A 22486-nucleotide genomic window follows, 5' to 3' on the forward strand; every position below is an offset into this window, starting at 1 on the left:
ACATTCTTTTCTCTTGGCTAATTTTGGGATATTTAATTTTCATACAAAATTTATAATTAAATCCTATTTTTCTAACGATTCGAGACTGATGGGAAATTGGGGGTAATGCTACTCAGTTCTATATTTTGTTCTATCGAAGTTATTAATAGTGTAATTGTGCTTTTTTATTTTAAATATCTTTAAATATTTAAATATCTATATATATAAATTCATTATTAATTATTTTTTTAATCATTTAAAAATATAAATAAAATAAATAAACGGTCAAAATGAGAGACAATTGGGCCATTAAGCATTTTTCTTTTCCATATGTGAGGATTGGGAGGACATCCCTCATCCTCACTAGCTACACTTTTATTTTTTAGAGCATTACTCTCAAGTATTCTACGCCACACTTGTTAAGAAAAAAGATTAAAAATAAAAATAGGTATGTAATATAGAAATAATGAGTAGAATTTTTTTCTTTTTTTATTTATTTTATAAAATAAAAACGTAAACATGTTTTATTTTCACTTCAAAATATAAACCTTTTTTAATAATCTTGCCTCTCTCTCTCTCTACAATTTTTTCTCTTTTTATTGTTTTATTTTCTTTCTGATATTTGAAATATTTTGAATGTTTTGTACGTAAGTTTTCGGATTTCTATATTTGGACTTATTTAGATCATTTCTGTTTTTTTTTTTTTTTAAGGAAGACGCTAGTCCTCTGGGCTCAAGTTGGGATTTTTTTTTTATTTAATGATTAGAAAATTATTTTTTTTATGATGTTGTAAATAATTTTTAAATATTTAAAAGTATTAAAAAATATATGTAAAAATAAATAGATAAAATGTACTAGCAGAGCCTACAGCCACATTTTTTTAATTCTCAATGTGGATGAACTAATATAAAGTTACAAACTAAAATTAAAATAATCAGCGATCTAACTCAACTATGACCGGGTTGTCCTCGCCACCTCTACATCTCCATCCCATCAGACATCAGTCGGATGAGGTCGGGTTGCTCTCGCAGATGGTCATTTCAGTTTTGGGTTGGGCAAGGCAACTTTTGGGGCTGGGTTTGATTCTTACGGCTAATGCACAAATATTTTTATTTTTATTTTTTTTCTATGCAAGTTAATTTTATTAAACTATAAAATTGATACATAAAGAAAGGGTGAGATTTCCGAACAATCTCCTCAAAAAGTAATAGAAAATAGTACAAAATGGTGAATAGGTTTATTTGGAATCAATTTCTTGATCATATCCCTGTCCTACGAAAGGACGTCATCTTATAGAAAGACAGAAATATATTCGCAAAAAAAGAACATTAGAACCACCATTAGAGACGGTAGAACTTTCGTTGGAAGCAGTGACGGTGGCAAATGCACTATCATATATTGTTTAGAGATGATTTTTGAAAAAGTCTACAATCTCTCTTACATGATCACTAGTTAAAGAAAGCGATAATATAGGATAGTTATCGGAATCTAAGCCGAGTCACAAGCTACGAGTCAACACAAGCAGTGGCAGCGTGTACAGGACACGTGCCACCGAAAGAGATGAACGGACAAACAAATGAAGGACTTGAGGCCTTTGAAGCCGGTGGAGCTGTGGCCGCCAAATATATTTAGAAGAAAATATATATTTTCACGGTAGTCGTACACAACAATTGATTATTAATTACTTGTTTCGATAAAATCTCAACTCCAAAAACTGATGAGTGATTCATTTTATGTCAAACAATTATATTTTTTGAAAATATATTTACATAATGAATACTATTAATTGTTAACAATTTAAAAGGAAAATTATATTTTTAAGTGCAGTTTAGATAGTGAGATAAGATAATATGAAAGTTAAATAAAATATTATTATTGTTTTGAGATTTGAGATAATTGAATTGTTTATTATATTTTATGTAAAAATTTTGAAAAATTATAATGACGATATTAACGTCGTGTTTCTTATGTCTTTGGGGAGGGTTCCAGCAACTTGGGTTTTAAGTCTTTCACTTGGACAATTGAGAAAACATAGAGAGTGGGGGCCAGTCTTGGTGGTGGCCAAGAAGTCTCCGATGCTAAAAGTAGTATATCTCCTTAATAGTTCATACATAAGCTTAAAGGAATTAGAAAGAATTATTTTTACTTGTGGATTGACTTTTATACTAAGTTTCTGATGGGGACAGTTTGTACCTGACTTTGAAGAGTCTATGTCTTTTCCACTATTTGTTATATCAAAATCATTTAATGCAACGTGACTTATAGGGTGGCATCATTAATGCAACGTATAGTCTAGGAAATGACGCCATTAATGTGACGTGGCTCCCTAACTCACTTTTTCCTGCAGACGCTTCATGTTAAGCCCATTCATGCATGTTGTCAGAAGATCAAGAGTTTCCCATACTTCCCGCCTAAGGGTAGGGTGTCATCGGGATGGTGTTAGGGCGACGAGTCTCATCTGCCCTTACCATCCGTTTTTACTACGTGTGGGTTGGTTTGTGGGTAAGTTTTACTCATGGGCTAAATACTTTGCAGAGGTCCATTGATTCCTTTTAGTGGAGGGTTGTTTGACTTAACTGGACTTGGCCAGGCTCTTTGACTTGCTCCATTCGTGGTCCCTCATGAGCTTGCTATACGAGCCGATAGGAGGGGAAAACTCCCTTATAGATAAGATGAAATAAGATTAAATACTTTCATTATCAAAACGGGATTACCTCTTTTGAAGATTCTACTATTCCTAGCGGAAACATAGACCCAAAACATTGTAAGATCGATCTATCAAAAATTAACAAATCAATTTTAAAAGCTTAAAAGTAATTTATTATCTCAAATTAATCATTCTTCCACTGAAAAATAGATACATATTATGTTATTTTAGTTTATTCAAGTTTTAAAATGACACGTGACATGATTTTTAAATTATTAAAAAAAACCTACAACAGTAATCTTATTTTAGTTCTTAAAATACATCGTAATTTCTCTTAAAAATTATAGTATATATGATTCCTTCGTCTTAAAAAGTCAAGCTAAAAACTATATATATATAATATTCATTTCATTATGGTGAAACTGATATTAAATTATGAAAATGAAACTTATTTGTATATATCTAAGATGTACGATCTCCTTGTAGGTGATCTTTTGAACAAAATTAGATCTATTAATTGAAAGTTTACTTCTTCGTAATACTTACTTTTTTCAAAAACTATAAACAGAATTTATACTTCTTAAATTTATATTTAACGCTACTCTTTACCCTCTTAACTTGTTGACCCGACATTATCATTTAGTTATAATTTGTTTTAAACACGAAAAATCTCTATTAATAGATTCCGAATATATAAAGCCGGGATACACCACCCGAGAAAATTCTATTTATAGATATCGAACATGTAAGAGCATTAGCATTGAATTCATTATTTTTATCTTTAAAATTTGATAAAAAGTACATATTTTTCATAAATAAAAAACATTTATATCCATAACCCCACATTGGATTAGTAATTGGATTCATCAAAATAATAATATAATATTATTTTGTTAATAATAATATTTTTAATTTATTTTTTTCATATTTTACAATTACATTAACTATATATTAATTAATAATTTAATTTAATATTTAAATTATTATTTCTTAACTTAAATATATTGTGGCTCAAAATTGGAAAACAATCATTTAAATAAATAAAATAATAGTTATAGAGTGTAAATAGTGAGTCTTCAAATTTGAAGATGAAGATGAATGTACTGTAACTAAAAGCTTGATATTTGAGCATATGGTGAATCTAATACAAAGATTTTAAAGCCAAAATCATCAAATTTTAAAAATTAGACTCATTTGATGAATCCAATACTAGTGCTCTAAAGTCGGGTTACGTTACCCTGGCAATAACATATTAATAATAAGAGAAAGAGTTATTCTATTTAAAAGTCAGTAGAAAATGAAGCACAATTTTTTTTTTGAGAAGTGTTACACGTAAGTTTCATATTCTGCACACCATTTAAAAAACATGTAATTTTATTTTTTTATTCTCATTTACTCTCATAAGGGTAAATAAGTAAAATCATATATTTTTAAGTAGTATGTAGGAGTTTGAGGTTTATGTCTATAATTTTTTTTTTTCCACGTTGCAAAGTTTAAATTTATAAGTTTTTTAATAAATCAAAGTCTATATATATATATATATATTTTGCTAGCAAATCAAAGTCTATATTACTAATATAAAATGTGTATCCGACACACCCATTTTTGGGGGCGGGGGAAGAATTATTTATAATACATTGCATTACAATTTAGGGTTCGTTTGTTTGATGAGATGAGATGAGATGAGATGAGATTTAAAAAATTAAATAAAATATTATTATAATATATTTTTTAATATTATTTTTATTTTAAAATTTGAAAAAATTGAATTATTTATTTTATTTTATGTGAGAATTTAAAAAAATTATAATGATGAAGTTAGATAAGATGAGATTAGACGTTTTTCGAAAACAAACAAGACCTTACAAGTAAAAGAAGTCGAAAATAAAATCTCAGTCCTTTCATCCTATTCCTAACCAAGGAGACACGATTGAAAGGTCTGGGCACGGGAGAGAATCGGACTGTTGTACGGAAAATTCAGTACGTGCTCCTGCCGTCGATAGGGCTTCGGGTTCAGTGGAAGAAGAGATATAAAATTATCTAGCCTCTTTCTCTCCCCGAAACTGTAAGTTGCCTTTGCGTTGATCTATTCTTAATACTGATATTCGTCCCGCTATTCTAGGGTTCGCTGAAGCTGTTTGTTTTGACCCATTTTTTTACCCGTGAACATCTTCCGCGTTGTTCCGTTTATTGGGATTTATGATTCGTTTCAGGGTTTTTATTTATTGTTTGGAAGATTTTTTGCCTGGATTTTGTGGATATTTATATCGTATTTCCATTAGTTTTTTTGGAAATTTAAGGATACACCGCTTAATACTTCTTACAGAAAAACATATCCACCCCATGAATTATATCGCAGAGCCCGAACATTTATAGTGCAAACCATGCTTTCTCACCCGCCCCGCCATTCATACTGAAGCACCATTTAGAACTATATGCATCTTACATTCCATTTAGAGTATGCACGTTTAATATTTCAGGCCAATAATTTCTGTTGCTTCTCCAGATGGATTTTCATATTGAAATGTATTAAAAAAAAATTAGAGTTTCGTGCTATTTCTCAGGTTTTTATTTTTCATCTGCTTGGAAAGAGACGTGATATGAAAACATGGTGGAAGTAGACACGAAGGACCTTGGATTTAAGTGGGGTAAACAGAGAGGAGTTGGAGGGAAAGATAAAAAGGTCCGGTTTTTTCAGTCTTTCTCCTATGGCAGCGTAGAGTATGCTCTTTATGATTGCGTTTATCTGTATGGAGAAGGAGAAACTGAACCTTATATTGGTAAGCTTATAAAAATATGGGAGAATCCTGACAAGACAAAGAAAGTAAAGGTTTTGTGGTTTTTCCGCCCATGCGAAATTCAATATTATGTTGGGGTTGAAGACACAGCCAAAGATGAGTTGTTTTTGGCTTCAGGAGAAGGTGCAGGCCTTGCAAATGTTAATCCTTTGGTAATGTTTTATCATTTATTACTTTTCAAAATGAAGTATTTAGCATTTTATCACTCTTCCGGCCTGTATATATATATCCAGTACTTGCTATTGTCTCGGTGCCTTCTTTAACGTAGCTGGCTTTTTGTATATTTGTTTTAGGTACTGTTGAAATTTTACTGTAGATAAATGAAAAGCTTTTTTAAAAAAGAAAAGAAAAGAAAGAATTCGTATGTCTCTGAAAAAAGTGAATTTGTGGATTTTCCCATCTGTCGTGTCATGTCACATGATCTGAACTACTAATTCTTATTTCAAGGACTCCAGCATCTTCGTTATTGTACACTATGTGAATTTTGAACATGATGTATTTAGATTGGTTGTGTATTTGATATGATAATTTATAGAAGCTAATGACATGATATGAGATCATATGTTTCAGCTCAGGAAGTTAATCAGCCATTACTAATTTCTTATGCAATAATCAGGAAGCAATTGTTGGAAAATGCAATGTTGTTTGCACCTCAAAGGACAGTAGAAATCCGCAACCTTCAGAAGAACAACTTGGGACAGCTGACTTTATATTTTACCGTGTCTTTGATGTTGGGCACTGCAGAATCCTGGATAAGATAGAGGAGAAAGTTGCTGGGATTGAAGGTAATATTACCTTTTATTTGTTTCTTTGCTTGCTAGCTTGAGTTCGTTGGGAATCCTAAGGTTTCAAAAGAGTGGTTTTTAAAAAAAAAATCCTAATATTGGATGATCATGGTCTTCATATATGTTCTTTGGTTTGTAAATGTTGCAGTGAAATTTATATTTAATAGAGCGGATGTTTAGAGCCCTATGCTGCTCTGAAGCCTGATCCAGACAAGAAATAGCTGGAGTAAGTGGTAATGCTGTGTGTAGCGAGGAATGATGAGACGAAGCTGTGAATTTAAGATTCATAATTTGGAGTACTAGTACTGCATTCTAAAAGCACTTGAGCAGAATTAAAGCTCTGATGGCAAACACAATATATGTTGTAAAAATAAGTTTTTGCAGGCATTCTGGCACTGCGTCCTTTTAATTTAGTGGGTATTGTCATGATAATACTGCTGATTGATAGCGCGTACAGCCTTGATAATATATATTGGTGTGCCTTAGATAACAATAATATTTAAGCGTGTGCCTTAATAATCATTGAAACAAGCACACATCATGTATATTTGGAAACAGAAAAAGAAAAAGGATCTGACGATATTATCTGACAATATTCACCAATTCAGTAAAAATTAATTTTGCATGCAAAAAGCGGGTATGCCCTGATCAGTGTAATACTATTCGGGTGAAAAGGACCTCGTCCACATACATATGTATGCATACCAAACCTCCACAAATGGTATATTTCTTTATTGGTAAGAAGGCTTACCTATTTTTTCATATATATAATGAAAACTTATCATTTTAATTCTAATATTCGAGTCAAACTCGTGAATGTTAATATTATTATGTGTTTTTTTAAAATGATGATCAATATGGTAGTTTAAGTTCATGAACATGTGAGATTTCTAACTCGTAAATCATACAAATTATACTGAGAAAACTTCAAATTTATTAAGTTTGTGTTTGGGATCTCATATGATCACTCTACTACTATTTAATATTTTATTTTTTATTTTTTTATTACTATTTATAAATCATCTGAAATCACCTCACTACCTAAACAAAACCCTATTTAACTATTAAGCACTAAGGTGCCTTTTGGATAGTGAGTACATGAGTTAAGATGAAAAGTTGAAAGTTGAATAAATTATTGTTAGAATATTATTTTTTAATATTATTATTATTATTTTGAAATTTGAAAAGTTGAATTACTTATTATATTTGTGTGAAAATTTGATAAAATTATAATGATTAAACTAAATGAAATGAGTTGAGTTGAAATCAACTTTGAATCCAAATGAGACATGTTCAACCTACATGCTTTGTATTCACCAACCCAAAGTGCTGGGTACTTGAGCCAATAGGTACAGTATAGGGCTCGTTTGGATTCTAAGAGTGTTCATCTCATCTCAAATCATCTTATCATTATAACTTTTCTAAATTTTTACACAAATTAAATATAATAAAAATTCAACTTTTTCAAATCTCAAAATAATAATAATATTAAAAAATAATATTATAACAATATTTTATTCAACTTTTCACTAAAACCATCCAATCTCATCTCATTGTCCAAACCACTGTACACATATGTACATCAATTCATAATTTAACGGTAGCAATATATATGTGTATTACAATAATAAATATGTTATGATTACGATGGTTAAATGACGTTTAATCAAATTAATATCTAACAGTTTTAAAAATTTTAAATAAAGTGTTGGATCTTTAACAATTGTTATTAGAGCAAGGACCGCGTCACCAGTTCAAGTCACGAAGGAGCAATCTATAGGATGGATTAAAATTCTTCAGTACTATATGTGTATGAGTATGGTGTTAAGTCATTTATGAATACTAATGAATGAGTGAAGTTGCTAAAAGAGAAAATGCTACTATTTAATCAGTGTTGATAGAGTGGGCCAACGTGGATATCGAATTCAAAAGTGTGACGTGATGTTATGATTGAACCTAATGATTAAAGGTTTAAATAAATTAGTATCCAACAATCTTAGAGTTTTTAGATCAATAATTGAGTTTTTAACAAAATATCACAATTAATGTATCTTTATTAAATTTTGAACATTAAACAAATACATTTTGTATGTTGAGAAATTATTATTTTTTCTATAATTCGTCACTAGAAGTATCTCGTCTTAACATCCCTTAAGTCGCCCTAACAAGTTATTTAGAAAATTTGTTAGTACTCGCGGCACGATTGGTATTTGATTTTGATCTAAATGGAGAAAACGGCGTCGTTAGTTCACTAACGCCATGAAGGAGCAGTTGGGGTGGCCAATACTTAGGAGACACTTGTTAAGCAGTTAGGACTTGGGAGTCTAGGAGATCGAACTTGAATTCAGAGACGCGGTATTGACAGAGAGCCCGGGTAAAATACTCTCCCTGTTGTATAGAGAAAAGGAAACCCCGGAACTCGTGCTTGCCGTCGCTAGGGTTTTCTTCAGGTTCAATGGAAGTTGAAGAAGAAATATAGAGTCATAGACAGCACAACTGTACTAGCACTCCTGTTCACTCTCCGAAACTGTAAGTTTTCCCGCCTATTTCTCTCTCCAATGTCTCTTCGTGTTCTTATGTTTTCATTGGTGTTCTTCCGCTATTCTAGGGTTTTCAAACCGCTTTTGTTTGACGGAATTTTTTTCCAGTGAAAATCTTCCGGATTGTTCCTTTTATCAAGGCTTTAAGGTTTGTTTTAATTTCTTTAAATAATTATTGTACTATTTTTTTATTTTTTATTTTCAATTAGTTTTGCGGGAAAAATGTCTTTCGTTTTCATCTGGAATTCCAAATATTCTTTATAGGAAAATCTGTTTCCTGCAAATATAATTTATTGTTAAAGACTCAACCATTGATTCAAAAGTCATACGAGTGTTGGATACTATTTAATTTGCATGATCATAATATTTCACTATGCTTTTGAATCCGATGTCCACGGCGGCTCACTCTATTGACATTGATATGGTGATAACCCTTTTCTTTTTGGCGACTTCACTCATTTATTAATATTCAATTAGTTAACATTATGCCCATATATAGTACCAAGGCATTTTTATCTACCCTATAGGTTGCCCATTCCGTGACTTGAACTTGTGACGTGGTTCCTACTTTAATACCAATTGTTAAAGACTCAACCAATAATTCAAAAGCTCTAGGACCGTTGGATGTTAATTTGGTTAAACCTTTAACCCTCATGATCATAACATTTTAGGATACCGAACTATTTTTCACTATACATCTACTTACAAATAAAAAAAATAAAAAAATTCACTATACATCTTCCAGGTCTTCATTTTGATCCACCAGAATCTACTGGAACTTTTTTTTTTTTTAGCTATTGCATGGCAGTTTAAGGTCATGGTGAAATATTTTCATCAATTTAAATAAGGGGCGGGAGTTGCTTGTTTTACTTTTGGTGTCATGGTTATCATGTCTCCATAGTTTCTCCCACAACATTTAAGTAATAGTGTACAATGTAGACCAATAAAGAAGCAGTATATTTGCAGATGTACTCCTTTGCAAGAGCCCTATTTGTTTTGTTGGAATCCAATTCATTGCAAACTCTTTGATGGGAAAGAAAGAAAACTAATTTTTTTGTAAAGTGAGTACATTAAACTTGCCTTGGGAAAATTTGGCATCTTTGCGGGAGTTTAGATATATTAAAACCATTGATGTTTCTATCCAGACGATTTGTAACGAGTTAAGCTTGCAAAATTTGGACTAAATGCACTTATAAAAAAAAAAAAAAAAAAAAAAACTAAACGCATCTGTCTTGGCATTTGGAGTGGGTTTTAATGTTTTTGGTTTAATAATTTCGGTTGTTGCTACATATGGATTTTTATATTGGATTAGAAGTTATTTTTATTACAATTATGTATTCTTGTTTCTCAGGTATTTTTATTACTCTGCTTGGAAAGAGGCCTGATATGAGAGTATGGTGGAAATAGACGGAATCGAGGAGGACCTTGAATTCAAGTGGGGTAAAAAGAAAGGAGTTGGAAAGAAAGGAGAAGGTGAAAAACAGAAAGAAGTCCAGTTTTATCAATGTTTTACTTATGACGGCATGGAGTATGATCTGTATGATACAGTTTATCTGCACAATGATGATGGACCTGGACCTTATATTGGTAAGCTTATAGAAATATGGGAGAATCCTGACAAGACAAAGGAAGTGTTGGTTTTATGGTTTTTCCACCCTTACGAAATTGATCTTGAGGTTGAAGGCACAACAAAAAATGAGTTGTTTTTGGCTTCTGGAGAAGGTGTAGGCCTTGCAAATGTTAATCCTTTGGTAATTGAATTCTGGATATAATATTTCCGCACTTATGATACTTTTTCCTGTTTTCCCAGCTAATTGTCTCGGTGCTTCAATGATGTAGTTGGTTTTTCTACTTGTAATGTTAGATGGAGAATAAAATTCCAGGCAGTATAGAATGTAATGTACATTTATTTTAGAAACTTTTGCTTTTTACTTGAAATTCATCTTTATTTGGGGAAGTATTGCGGGAAAGGCTAATTTAAAGACCAATTTGATTTCTGGGAGATTGTTTGTTTTACAAGAAATTAGTCATTTTTGTTTTGTTTTAAGTATGCATGGATTTTTTAATTGTAGGTTAACATAATGTTACTTTTTATTAGGATAACTTCTTAATAGCTTTAGATTTTGTATGCCTATGCAAAAGTTAATTTATGTTCCAACTTCTTGTCACTTATGAACTACCAACTACCCTAAAAGAACTTTGATATTTTCATCATTAGATACTATTGAGTTATGAACATGTTATTTTTTTTTTCTCTTTACATTTAGTACAATACTTTATAGAAGCTACTTATGTGAAATAGTATATTTAGTGCCTTTGGAGGTGACTGGTAAGTTTCATTTAAACTGAATCAGCAATTGCTAATATCTTATACAATAAATCAGGAAGCAATTGCTGGAAAATGCGATATTATTTGTACTTCAAAAGACAGTAGAAATCCACAACCTTCAGATGAAGAACTTAAAACTGCTGACTTTATATTTTACCGTGCCTTTGATGTTAAGCATGGTAGAGTTCTGGATAAGATAGAGGAAGAAGTTGCTGGGATTGAAGGTATTGCTTTTTCTTTGTTTGTTGTTTATTAAAAGGAAAAAAAGCTTATTATTTGTTTCTTTGCTTGCTTGCTTTTTTCCTACATTGGGAGTCCCCAAGGTTTCAAATTAGTGTTTTTTTTTTTTCGTGCTAATGGTTGATTGCTTCTTATTTGTTCATGGATTTAAAAATATTGCAGTGAAATTTATATTTAACAGAGTGGATGCCCAGGAGCCCAATGTTGTACTGGAACTTGATTCAAACAAGAAAGAAGTTTGCGGAAATGCTGTAGCAAGTAATAAAACAGAGGTTCCTTTCAAGAAAAACCCATCTAAAGAGCACACAACTCTAAAAAGTAATGTAATTTCTATTAATAGTCTACGGAAAGAAAATGCTGATACAAAAACTTCCTTGGTTAAACAGAAATCTTCACTTAGAGAGCAGCCTGCTTACAGTATAGGTCCTGCTTACAGGATAGGTGTGGAGTCAGAAATTTCTAAAACTAATGATAGACAGGAGAATATTTCCTTAGACAAGTCTGCATTAAGGTCTGTAGATTTTCCTATCAAGGGTGAAGGTCGAGTTGTTAAGAATCTTGTTAGAAATGAGGAGAAATTAAAATCTTCTCATGATTGTAATGAAATGGAGGATAGGCCATCCGAGAATGTAATTTGTGACAGAATTGAGGAGAAAGTAAAATCTGTTCATGATTGTCGTGAATTGGATGATCGACCGTCTAAGAAGGAAAAGTTGGATTGTTCTGTTAAAGTATTTGGTGATAAGAAAGAGAAGACTGTGCAGAAGTCACCTGTTGATTTGAATCGCCATGATGCAAGGAGTGTAGGAACTGTAATTGATTTTGAGGATAAATCTAGGCTTAAACTTGCTAAGGATTCTCGACGGGTTGAAAATGGCCCTTTGAAGAAGTTGAAGCTTGATGAGAAGACAAAGCTTTTTGATGGTAAGAATTTTGTCAAAAGTGAGAAAGTAAAATCTTCTCGGGATCGTAGTGAGCTGGAGGATAGGCCATCTAAGAAGGCAAAGTTTGATGGTCTTGTTAAAGTATTGGGGAATCGGAACGAGAGGAGAGTGCAAAAGTTGGCCGTTGACTCAGATCCGACAGATGCAAAGGCGTTGCCAGTTGTAACTGCTTATGAAGATAAATATAGACCTAAACTTGCTAAGGATTCTCAAGTGGGTCAAAAAGGCTCTTCCAAGAAGTTGAAGCCTGATGAGAACACAAAATTTTCTAATGGGAAGTTGCCTCGAGCATCTCCCAGACAGTTTGCAGACGAGGACAAAAAAATTGATCACCAGATAATGGAAATTACTCCAAGACCAGATGATGTAAGTTGTATACCTTTTTGAAGTATATTATTTTTGTTTCATATGATCCTAAGTTAAATGGATTCTAATTTTTTACTAAATATCTAACTCTTAGGGGTTGTCTCAAGTGGTAAAGGCCTTGGGCTTGGGGGGATGCTCACCCAGGTCTAAGGTTCAAATCTCCATGGTTGCAAACAATCTCTAGGGGCCATTAGACTTGGGAATTTTTCCCTTGAATTACCTGAGGTGCACTTGAGGGAAACTCCTTGCTGAGGGCCTGTGCACCCTTGAGATTAGTTGGGACGCCGTTCCTGGACACCCGGTGCCAATCAAATTTTTTTTTTACTAAATATCTCAATTGATGGGTTTTTTTAATAAGTTGATTGATGGGAAATTTAGGAATAAGATTATTCTAATTTGGATCCAACAATATTTTGTTTTCCATTTTAATTTTTCAAAGGATATAATAACCCAAATTGCATGTAGGTGGGAGAATTTCGTTCCTGTATAATGATTCCTTGGTGCTCTAATTGTAATGTTGATTAATCATTTTTGGAGTATAAGCCCAAATGTGACTTGGACTTTCTTTAGTTTGTTACAAATTGTATTGCAACCAAGTCTAACTGGAAGCAGTGATTCTATGTACAGTCATAGAGTGTGCAGTTGCCGTATACTCCCTTTGAAAACAAGTGAGGGCCACCATTAAAAAAATATTTTTTTAATGTGGGTCCTAGATTTATCCACTTTTTTCAAAGAGAGTATGCGGAGACTGCACACTCTAAGATTGCAAATATCATTTCTTGATTCTAATACCCTAAATGGAGTATAAAAAGGTGGTAAATGGGATTCCTTATTGCTTGAGAATGAGAAGTTATTGTCTTTATAATGATTTTAAGGGACTTTAATTGTAACATTGAATGGTCGTTTTGAAGTATAAGTTTAGAGTGCTTGGATTTTCTTTGGGTTGTTGCCAAGGATGTATTTTATTGCATGCATTATTTTTTTTTGTGTGTGAAAGTTCTATTCTGGATGAGGTTTAGTTCTTACAATTCCTATGTTTTACATGTTGACAGGATAAAAGCAAATGGTTCAGGGCAATTGTAAGTTCTTTGTCTCCACTTTTTCCTATTTAAAATGTTTTCTGCATTTTCCAAAGTTTGGCGTGGAGAAGAACGACTAGTCCATGCGAATTATTTTTGGGGTTCATGGAAAAACACCCCTTTGAGCATAAAATATTACATTATTTAAATCCACAAACCATTTTTTGGATATCATCTATTCACATTCCCTCAGGTGAACTTACACCATAGAGACCACAACCACCTCCCCTTCCCTTGTTAGTTCCACCCCCAATTGATGCCAACCCCAACTAGGCCAGCCCTAGCACAACCCCTATCCCACACAACCCAGCACAAATGCATGCACCCCCCCGTACCTGCAACCTAGAGAAATCCCCTCCCTTTCTTCGTCCCACTCCCGATGCAATTTGAAGAACCCTTCTTTGATTTGCACACCCACACATTCTCTCCAATTATTTCTGGTGTTCCAGTTGCCCCCTTGCCTCCAGGAGCGACAATGAAAAAGAAATTGATATTTTGACTCTTGTGGTTTTGCTAACTATTTTCCAGAATTTTATGACACAACTTAGCCTTTTTTCTTCTTCTTTGCATGTTTTTTTAGGGTGTGTTTGGATGTTGAAGTGAGTTGAGTTGAGATGATAAAATATTGTTAGAATATTATTTTTTAATATTATTATTATTTTGAGATTTGAAAAAGTTGAATTGTTTATTATATTTTGTGTTGGAATTTGAAAAAGTTGTAATGATGAGTTGAAATGAGTTGAAGATCCAAACTAAGCCTTAGCTTTTTTTTTTTATCGATAAACAAATTTTTATTGGTCAAAAGAGAGACAAAATGCCCAAGTATACGAGACATATACAAGAGTAACGTCTAGGTGTGCTAGTTTAGAGATACAAGGAAATCATGAAAAGACTTGCCATGAAAATCAATTACAATCAATCAATGGAGTAAAGTATTGAAAAACAAAAATCTAAGCTCTTCTATTGATCTCTCTTGATCTTCAAAGCATCTTGCATTCCGCTCCCTCCAAATGCACCACCATAGACATATAGGTAACATCTTCCATATGGATGCAATTTGAGAGTTGCCCCTAATACCTCTTCAAGAAGCTAAAAAATCACATACTCTTTCCGGCATCACCCACGCTAACCCCGATCGTGCAAAGACTTCAATCCACAAGGTCATGGCAATCTCACAATGTAGTAATAGATGGTCAATGGACTCTCCGCTCTTCTTACACTTATAACACCAGTCCATAACTATAATGCCACGTTTCCTCAGGTTATCTATAGTAAGAATCTTCCCTAAAGAGGCTGTCCATACAAAATAAGCCGCCTTTAGAGGTGCCTTTGTCTTCCAAATGCTCTTACATTGGAACGGGTCTGAGTTGTGCATGGTCAAGGAATGGTAGAAAGAGCAGGCCGTAAAAACTCCCTTCTTAGAAGGGCGCCTCTTCACCTTCCCCCGACACACGAGTGGAGTATACAAGGTTAAAGAACGCCGAAAAGTCATCCATCTCTCAATCTTGTGCATCTCTAAGGAAAGTAAAGTTCCATTGGGGAAGGCCATTGGAAATGATAACTAAATCTGCTATTGATGCTTCTTTCCTTCTTGCTAATCCCTAGACTTGTGGAAAAACTTCCTTGAGTGCCTGATCACCGCATCATAAGTCATGCCAAAATTTTACCTTTGGAGTCGACTTTGAAGCAAGTATGTGCTGCATAAGTGTCCCACCCTCTTCTAATATGTTTCCAAAGCCCAACTCCATGAGGCCCACTCACCTATTGGAACACCACCCTCCCCATGATTCCCCGTGCTTCAAAGCAATGATGGTTCGCCACAAGGCCTCCCGTTCTTGGTGATATCTCCATAACCATTTGTCAAGCAAAACTTTGTTGAAATATTTCAAATTCCGATTACCCAAGCCTCTTTCTTTGATGTGGGAGCAAATTGTGGCCTATTTCACGAAGTGAAAAATTTAAACTCATCCTTTATCCCTCCCTAAAGGAAATCACGTTGAGGTTTCTCCATGCGATGAGCCACCTTGGCGGGGAGTGGAAATAATGAGAGGAAATATGTTGGTGAGTTAGAAAGAGTGCTTTTGATGAGAGTTACCTGGTCCCCTTTGGATAAGTACATCCGCTTCCAACTAGTTAATTTCCTCTCTATTTTTTCTAGCACATCATCCCACATGGATTTCGATTTGAACGCTGCGCCCAATGGAAATCTCATGGGCAACTGAGATATCTTACAGTCCAAGATGGACTCCAAACCCTCCACATTGGGTACATACCCCATTGGCACTACCTCTGATTTAGCCAAATTCACCTTCAACCCTGACACGGCTTCAAAGCATAATAGGAGAGCCCTCAATGCTCAAATTTGCGCATGTCTGGCCTCACAAAAGATTAGAGTATCATCAACAAACAATAAATGAGAAATGTTAAGCGAACCTGAAATTGCCTCTCCCACTGAGAATCTTGATAGGGATCCGCCTGCCATGACCCCTAAAATCATCTTGCTGAAAGCTTCCATCACAAAAACAAAGAGAAGCGGAGAATTGATAAATTTGTGGTGGTTTGCTTGACGTTTGTGGTGGTTTTTAGTTATTTTGGTTTCTGGTTACAATTGATAAATTTTTTGGTACCATAAAAATGTCCTGGCCAAACACAGGAAACTCAGTAGTTTTCCTAGAAAAGATTTCGAGCATCAGAAACTATTTTACGTTGAAGAAAACAGGGCAGCCTTAGTTTTGCTTGTGAATCTCAGTAAAATTCATATGGGTTATTGGCATCTCAGTTTTGTTATAAGTCTGTATATCTCCCTTGGTCGAGGAGCATAGATATCATTAGAATCTGAAGTAGGGCATGCTGACATTAAAAGTGAGACAGTTCAGACTAATCTATGAATTGTATATTATATCACCAGCCTTGGGAAGACAGAATGAAAAGTGCTAATGAGTTAGGAACACTGGTTCTCCTTCAAAATTTGGATCCAGCTTATACATCAGCAGAAGTGGAGGTACTCTTCATTCTGGAGCTTTGATTTTTTAATATGTTATTGCTGGTTGCAATTATGATCTCCATGGATGGTATTGTAGTCCTGCAGAAGATTTCACCTAACCTTGCGAGGAATACTTTTTCTTGGCAAAACAAATTATAGTGGTTTTCTTCAAAATTTTCCATCTCAATGAATGAGTAAACCTTTACCAGGATATTGTTTGGCACGGCTTCAAGGAAAATTGCAGAGCAAAGATGATTCAGCAGACTTCAATATCAAGTCCTCATTGTGGTATGAAATTAGCACCTATTACTTCAATAATATTGTCAATATCAAGCCCACGTCCTCAATTGCAAGCCCTCACTGGTTTTTTGTGTTTTTTTTGCTCTCTCTCTCTCTCTCTCTCTCTCTTTCTTTCTCCTCCTGCTTGCTTTTGCTTTTCCTCCTCTGCCTCCTCGTCCTCTCTGGATCAATGACAGGATGATGATTTGAAAAGTCATCAGTAATTTTTTTTTGATAAGTAGGAAGAAATTTTATTAGAAACGAATGTAAAGGTGAAGCCCATGTATGCAGGAAGTATCCAAAAGAAAACACCTAAAATGCATTCTAGGAAACAGAAAGCAACATCAGTAAATCATGAATGGAAGTTCCGTTAGTCACTAAATCAGAAAACCAAAACAGCAAAGGGTGTGCAAAGAAATTCCAGAATTGCTCCAAAGTATGCTCCTTGTCATTCAAACACCGTGCATTCCTTTCCATCCAAATGCACCACATAAGACACAAAGGAACCATCTTCCAAACCACATCCACTTGAGAGCAACCATGAAGCCCGTTACAACACGCAAGAAGATCAACCACTCTCAAAGGCATCACCCAAGCCAAGCCGATTCTAGAAAAAATGCCATCCCACAAAACCCTTGCCACCTCACAATGCAAGAGTGATCCACGGTTTCCGCATTCTTTTAACACATTAAACACCAATCCATAAATATAATACCCTGCTTCCTTAAGTTATCCAACGTCAAAATTTTTCCAAGAGAGCTACTCCAAATGAAAAAAGCTACTTTGGAAAGCACGTGAGACCTCCGAATACACTTTCAAGGAAAATGATGACTATTCTGAAAAGTCAATAGCTTATAGTATGAACGAACAACAAACTTTTTACACCTCTTAAGGACTGGTTTGGATACAGAAGTCCCCCCAACTCATCTCATCTAATCATTACAACTTTTTCAATTTTTTACACAAAATATAATAAACAATTCAACTTTTTTAAATCCCAAAATAATAATAATATTAAAAAAATAATATTTTAACAATATTTCGTTCTACTTTCAACTTTCATCTCAACTCACTATCCAAACCTCCCCTAAGACTTCCACAACATCCTATCCTCGTCATTACCACCAAGCCTCAAAGAGTATAAAAAGCTGAAGTAGCTGAAACTTTGCCAATCTCCCAATCATGTACAGCTCTAGTTAAACAAATATCCTACTGAATCGAGCCATTAGAACGAAAAAGCAAATCAGAAACTGCAGCAAACTAATGTGAAGCCATTTGAAAGATAGCCCGAAACACTCCATTGAGGGCCCGATCACCACACCAAATGTCAAACCAGAATCGGATCCTAGATCCCTCTCTAACAGCATAACTATCATGACTAGCAAAACTCTCCCAGCCCTTTCTACTGAACTTCCATAGTCACACACTATAAACTCCCCAAACTTCATTGGAACACCAACTCCCCCCAAGCACTTCCATACTCCCGATTAATGACGACCTCCCTCCAAAGCAACTCTCCTTCCGATCGATATCTCCAAAGCCACTTCCCCAAGAAAGCATTATTAAAGATCCTCAAGTTATGATCCCCCAACCCTCTAACCGAAATAGTAGAAAGTCATCAGTAAATGATATGCTTTGTTTGTAAACATGAAGCACAAAGGAAATGATATTGTCATTACCGTGCATGACTCGATCATGATGGTTTAGGTTGTTGGTGTTGTAGGTCAAGCTTTTGTTATATTCAAGACAAGGGAGGCAGCAGAGATCGTTGTTAAAACGTTGGACGAGGGCTGCCTTTGGATATCAAATGGGAGGTATGCGTGTAACTCCTATGAACCATCAGTGCATGATATCAACTAAGTGGTGTCAACAACCGGAATCCTACTTCGCCATTTTCCTTTTTCAAATGATGTTTTTGTCAAGCATGATGTACGAAATCCCTTATGCTACTAATATCACTTTTAGTTTTTTTTAATTCTTCCGTAATGAGAACTAATGAATAAATCCAAGGCCCCAGGAATAGCTTTTCCTGCGAATACTTAGGAAAACTTACCATCTTCTCTACGACCGGCATTCGTGGTGCCAACTTTCTTGTGTTGGTTATTCTGGTCTTGTTCTCTGTAACCTCTCATCATGTTGTTATGAATGCACTTCTCGACCAGCTAGCATTTTTTTTGTGGTGTGGCTGCTTATTGTGTCGCCCTCGTCTGCAGGCTGCTTTGCTACCTGTGTGTGTGATCAGTCTGGATATGATATTAGCTAAGCCATCTTGTATATGGTACCAGTGTGAGATGTTGAAAATCCGAGTCGAGGGATAAGCCATTTAAAACATGTTGCACAATTTGAACCTTTTCTTCCTTGAGGGGTATGCGCTTGTACTGAATCAGAACATATAGCTTACAGCGAGTTTCTTCTTCAGCTAATGTAAGGCATAAAAAAAAAAAAAAAAAGATAATAAAGTTTTACACTTTTAATGTGGAAGCCATCTTAGTTAGGTCATCCTTTAAAGCTCAGGTTTTCTAGAATCTTTATTGATCATTCCTTCCTGTGGTGCCCATATATCCAGCCTTTTTTTTTTCTAAATCTCTTTAGCCTGGTTTCCATGAACTTTATTTCTTGGATTCACCATACACTACAATTGTTGTTGTTGGTGGTTCTAATGAAATTTTCAGTTTGTTTGGAATTTGAAGATCACTTTTCCTTTATTGAAAGACATTTGAGCTCTAGCCTGCTGTACTATTTGCAAAATAGATTAATCTTTCCGTGTTTAATAGAATGTTTGGCCTGTATGCTCTCTTTCACTTCGCCTGTGCCCAATAATCTTAAAGTGGTTCAAGTTTAGATGACATGAAAACTGATGTGGAAGTGCTGTATCAGTTTTTTTTTTTTATGAGTTTGCTGGGACTCCCCAATCACCCTTGGTTGGCCAATTACCCCCTCACCCCACCTTTTTCACCCCCACCTTTTGGGGTGAGGTCTGGCCACCCACTAGGGTGGATCGCTGACCACTGTGGAGATCCACAGCGATGGGTCTCTTTTCACTGAGTAATGGCTGCTCTGGTCTCCCTGGCTGGAGGTCTCCTACCACAGCTACCATGTGTCTCTTTTCACCAAGTCTTCTTCCAGGGAGACCCAATGCTTCAACGAGCTGGGGTACCCAGTCATCCATTCCAAGGGATGATCGACTACTCAACCCTAAATAAAAAAAGACTACTGAATTGTGCGTGCCAGTTTGTATGCCCATGTGGTGTAATGTTTTGTAGCCCAAGCATTTTCCATGCTCTATATTAATCAAATGTCTTGAATTTGTTAGTTAATATTGTGCAAATAATCCTCGAATCTTGCCCTAGCAAGTGTTGTTACTGTCACCATCTACTCTGGATCACATTTTGTTGTATCTGAACCTAGCTTGTTATGCATAGAGACTGCTTACTCATTGAATTCTGCCCCCGGCCCCTCTAAATAATTTGCAGGCCTCTTGTTGGAAGTATTGGAACTCCTTGCTTCCCTGAGAAGAAACCAACTTTTTTTGGCCATTTTGCTATCGATAAACTTAGATATCAGATGCCAAGGGAAATGGTACAAGTTTTTACTCTCTATCTCTCTCCCCCCTCTCCCCCTCTCTCTGTCTGTCTCCCTCCCTCTCTCCCAGGCACTCACAAACACACATTCACGGACATACAAAACTTTGACTCTGCGGTTATATTTATTTTTTGATCGCCCTAATTTATGTGTTGGGGGGTGGTTTTATTTCTCAGAGAGAAGCTGTATCTACTTCACATTGTTCTCAGCCTAACACAATTGAATATGATATGGCCATGGAATGGTGCTTACTTCAAGAACAATCAGACTTCTGTTGGAAACTGTTGTATAAGGTTTCAAGCTGATTGAATATTCTCCTTTTAAGTAATGCATGGGAATTTTGCTTTTTAATAGGATATACGTATTTTTACTGATTTTGTTTAACTGGGAATGATGCCTTTAGCAACAAGGGGAGGAGTTGAAAATGCTCAAGTCCAATTGAGAACCAGTGGATTTGGGCTCTTTCTTTTCTTGGTAAGTACTTTCAACACAAAAAAATGTATTTCTTCGAAGCATCCCATAATTGTTCCATCTTGAATTTGTACAGTACTTTTGTTTCTGTTCATGCATTCTGAATCTCTCGTCAGGAGGCACCCTGAAACAATGGAATTTACTTTCTAGCTTTCATGTATACCAGAAGCTATCAAATTGATCCCCACCATCTATTTTGTGTCTATTGGTAATTATATCCATTCTGGTTACTTTCCAATTATGATCTGTTTAAGTTTCTCATTCGTTATTAGTTAGTTATCTTCTTGGATAAGCTGGCGGCATGCATGCCATTGGTATCTAGTCTTTTAATATTGGCAAGTGCATCTATTTGTGCCTGCATACAAAGTCCAGAAAATTTTAGTGGCAATTGCATGTCTTATAGGAGAAACACATCCGTTTCTAGGTTCTTTTGCTTTATTGTTGCAAAGCTACGTAACTATGTTCATTATCAGCTTCCCGGAGATATGGTTTTCAGTTTCATAAAACTGGCAAAAGAACAGAGACCATATTTTAGCTTTTTTGTGTCTTAACACGGTAGTATTTCTTAAATCTCAAATGCCTTTTATTTTTAATTATTTGACAGGAAGAAGACGGAGTATGTTAGCCAGAGGTCTTGTTTGTGAGTAGTCACGCAAGTTTTGAGAATAGGTAAATATATTTTGAGGATGGTTCTGGCATTTGGAAATCAATTGTCTGTCTCGAGGGCAACTTACTGGTCAAGTTGGTTCCCCACATTTCTATACCATGTACATCGTTGATGTATGTTGTAAAACTATCGTATCTTGTCAATCCTATAAATATGTTCAGCCACCCCTTCCCCTGGTTGATTGGTTTACCGCATTATTTATCGTTGCATTTTAATATGCTGCCCGCATCCTTCCCGCCACCAGTTGCCTAGTTACATTTTCCTTTCCAGATCAGAAACTATAGGTTAATTTTTGTTGCCTAAGTTTAGATGTGTGAAATGCAATTTTAAACTGAAACTTGGAAAAGGTTTTCATCCTTAATTCTTGGACCTGCCTGTTCTTTTTAGTTCCCAAAAACGGAAGAACCCCAGGACTCCCTTCCCCTTTTTTCATCCCAGGCTGCGAAACACATTAGATAGGTGCAGTTTGGATAGTGAGATGAGATGAGATGATTTTAGATGAAAGTTGAAAGTTGAATATAATATTGTTAGAATATTATTTTTTAATATTATTATTATTTTGAAATTTGAAAAAGTTGAATTATTTATTATATTTTGTGTGAGAATTTGAAAAAGTTGTAATGATGAAATGAGATGAAACATTTTCACTATCCAAACGAGGTTATTTTACTTAACAAAATGCAAATAAAGGAAGAAAATTATTGGGGGTGGCGGTGGTTGAAACAAACTCTTATTTAAAACTTACAAATTAATATTTATATATAAAGAATAAAGTATTAATTAAATAGATATATTTA

At 34.7% G+C, this 22486-nt stretch overlaps 2 protein-coding genes and 1 long non-coding RNA gene across 10 annotated transcripts; all 3 read left to right on the top strand.

Annotated features, from left to right (window-relative positions):
* Positions 1-4509: 4509 nt before the first annotated feature.
* LOC121261193 (protein ANTI-SILENCING 1-like) lies at positions 4510-6639 on the top strand. Its single transcript, XM_041163436.1, has 4 exons — positions 4510-4691; positions 5191-5576; positions 6041-6209; positions 6358-6639. The coding sequence occupies exons 2-4, from the start codon at positions 5235-5237 to the stop codon at positions 6387-6389; spliced, it is 543 nt and encodes a 180-aa protein (XP_041019370.1). The 5' UTR covers positions 4510-4691; positions 5191-5234; the 3' UTR covers positions 6390-6639.
* A 1879-nt stretch (positions 6640-8518) lies between these two features.
* On the top strand, positions 8519-21913 carry LOC121261191 (protein ANTI-SILENCING 1-like). 8 transcript variants are annotated; one of them, XR_005939844.1, is made up of 13 exons: positions 8519-8738; positions 10101-10500; positions 11134-11302; positions 11481-12628; positions 13681-13707; positions 16616-16708; positions 16900-16978; positions 18693-18783; positions 20443-20548; positions 20728-20844; positions 20955-21025; positions 21099-21230; positions 21627-21913. XR_005939844.1 is itself a non-coding variant. In XM_041163432.1 (13 exons), exons 2-12 carry the CDS (start codon positions 10144-10146, stop codon positions 20991-20993), a joined length of 2112 nt encoding a protein of 703 aa, XP_041019366.1. In that variant the 5' UTR covers positions 8519-8738; positions 10101-10143; the 3' UTR covers positions 20994-21025; positions 21627-21913. The 8 variants fall into 8 exon arrangements, 5 of the variants coding, with proteins under 5 accessions (XP_041019366.1, XP_041019364.1, XP_041019365.1 ...); XR_005939843.1 differs by having other exon boundaries at positions 21139-21230; XM_041163432.1 differs by lacking the exon at positions 21099-21230 and having other exon boundaries at positions 11481-11590; positions 11705-12628.
* On the top strand, positions 13715-15138 carry LOC121261194. Its single transcript, XR_005939845.1, has 2 exons — positions 13715-14290; positions 14471-15138. It is a non-coding gene; the product is annotated as an uncharacterized LOC121261194 (long non-coding RNA).
* Positions 21914-22486: the final 573 nt, after the last annotated feature.

This window comes from Juglans microcarpa x Juglans regia, chromosome 4D, assembly GCF_004785595.1.
Source record: "Juglans microcarpa x Juglans regia isolate MS1-56 chromosome 4D, Jm3101_v1.0, whole genome shotgun sequence".
Lineage (NCBI taxonomy): Eukaryota > Viridiplantae > Streptophyta > Magnoliopsida > Fagales > Juglandaceae > Juglans > Juglans microcarpa x Juglans regia.

Excerpts from the sequence above, each read along its gene's own strand:
- LOC121261193 (XM_041163436.1), top strand. The coding sequence starts at position 5,235 with ATGGTGGAAGTAGACACGAAGGACCTTGGATTTAAGTGGGGTAAACAG. Across the intron at positions 5,577-6,040 it reads TTGCAAATGTTAATCCTTTG|GAAGCAATTGTTGGAAAATG; the intron begins GTAATGTTTTAT and ends TGCAATAATCAG. Across the intron at positions 6,210-6,357 it reads GAAAGTTGCTGGGATTGAAG|TGAAATTTATATTTAATAGA; the intron begins GTAATATTACCT and ends TAAATGTTGCAG.
- LOC121261191 (XM_041163430.1), top strand. The coding sequence starts at position 10,144 with ATGGTGGAAATAGACGGAATCGAGGAGGACCTTGAATTCAAGTGGGGT. Across the intron at positions 16,979-18,692 it reads AATATCAAGTCCTCATTGTG|GTCAAGCTTTTGTTATATTC; the intron begins GTATGAAATTAG and ends TTGGTGTTGTAG. Across the intron at positions 20,549-20,727 it reads ATCAGATGCCAAGGGAAATG|AGAGAAGCTGTATCTACTTC; the intron begins GTACAAGTTTTT and ends TTTATTTCTCAG.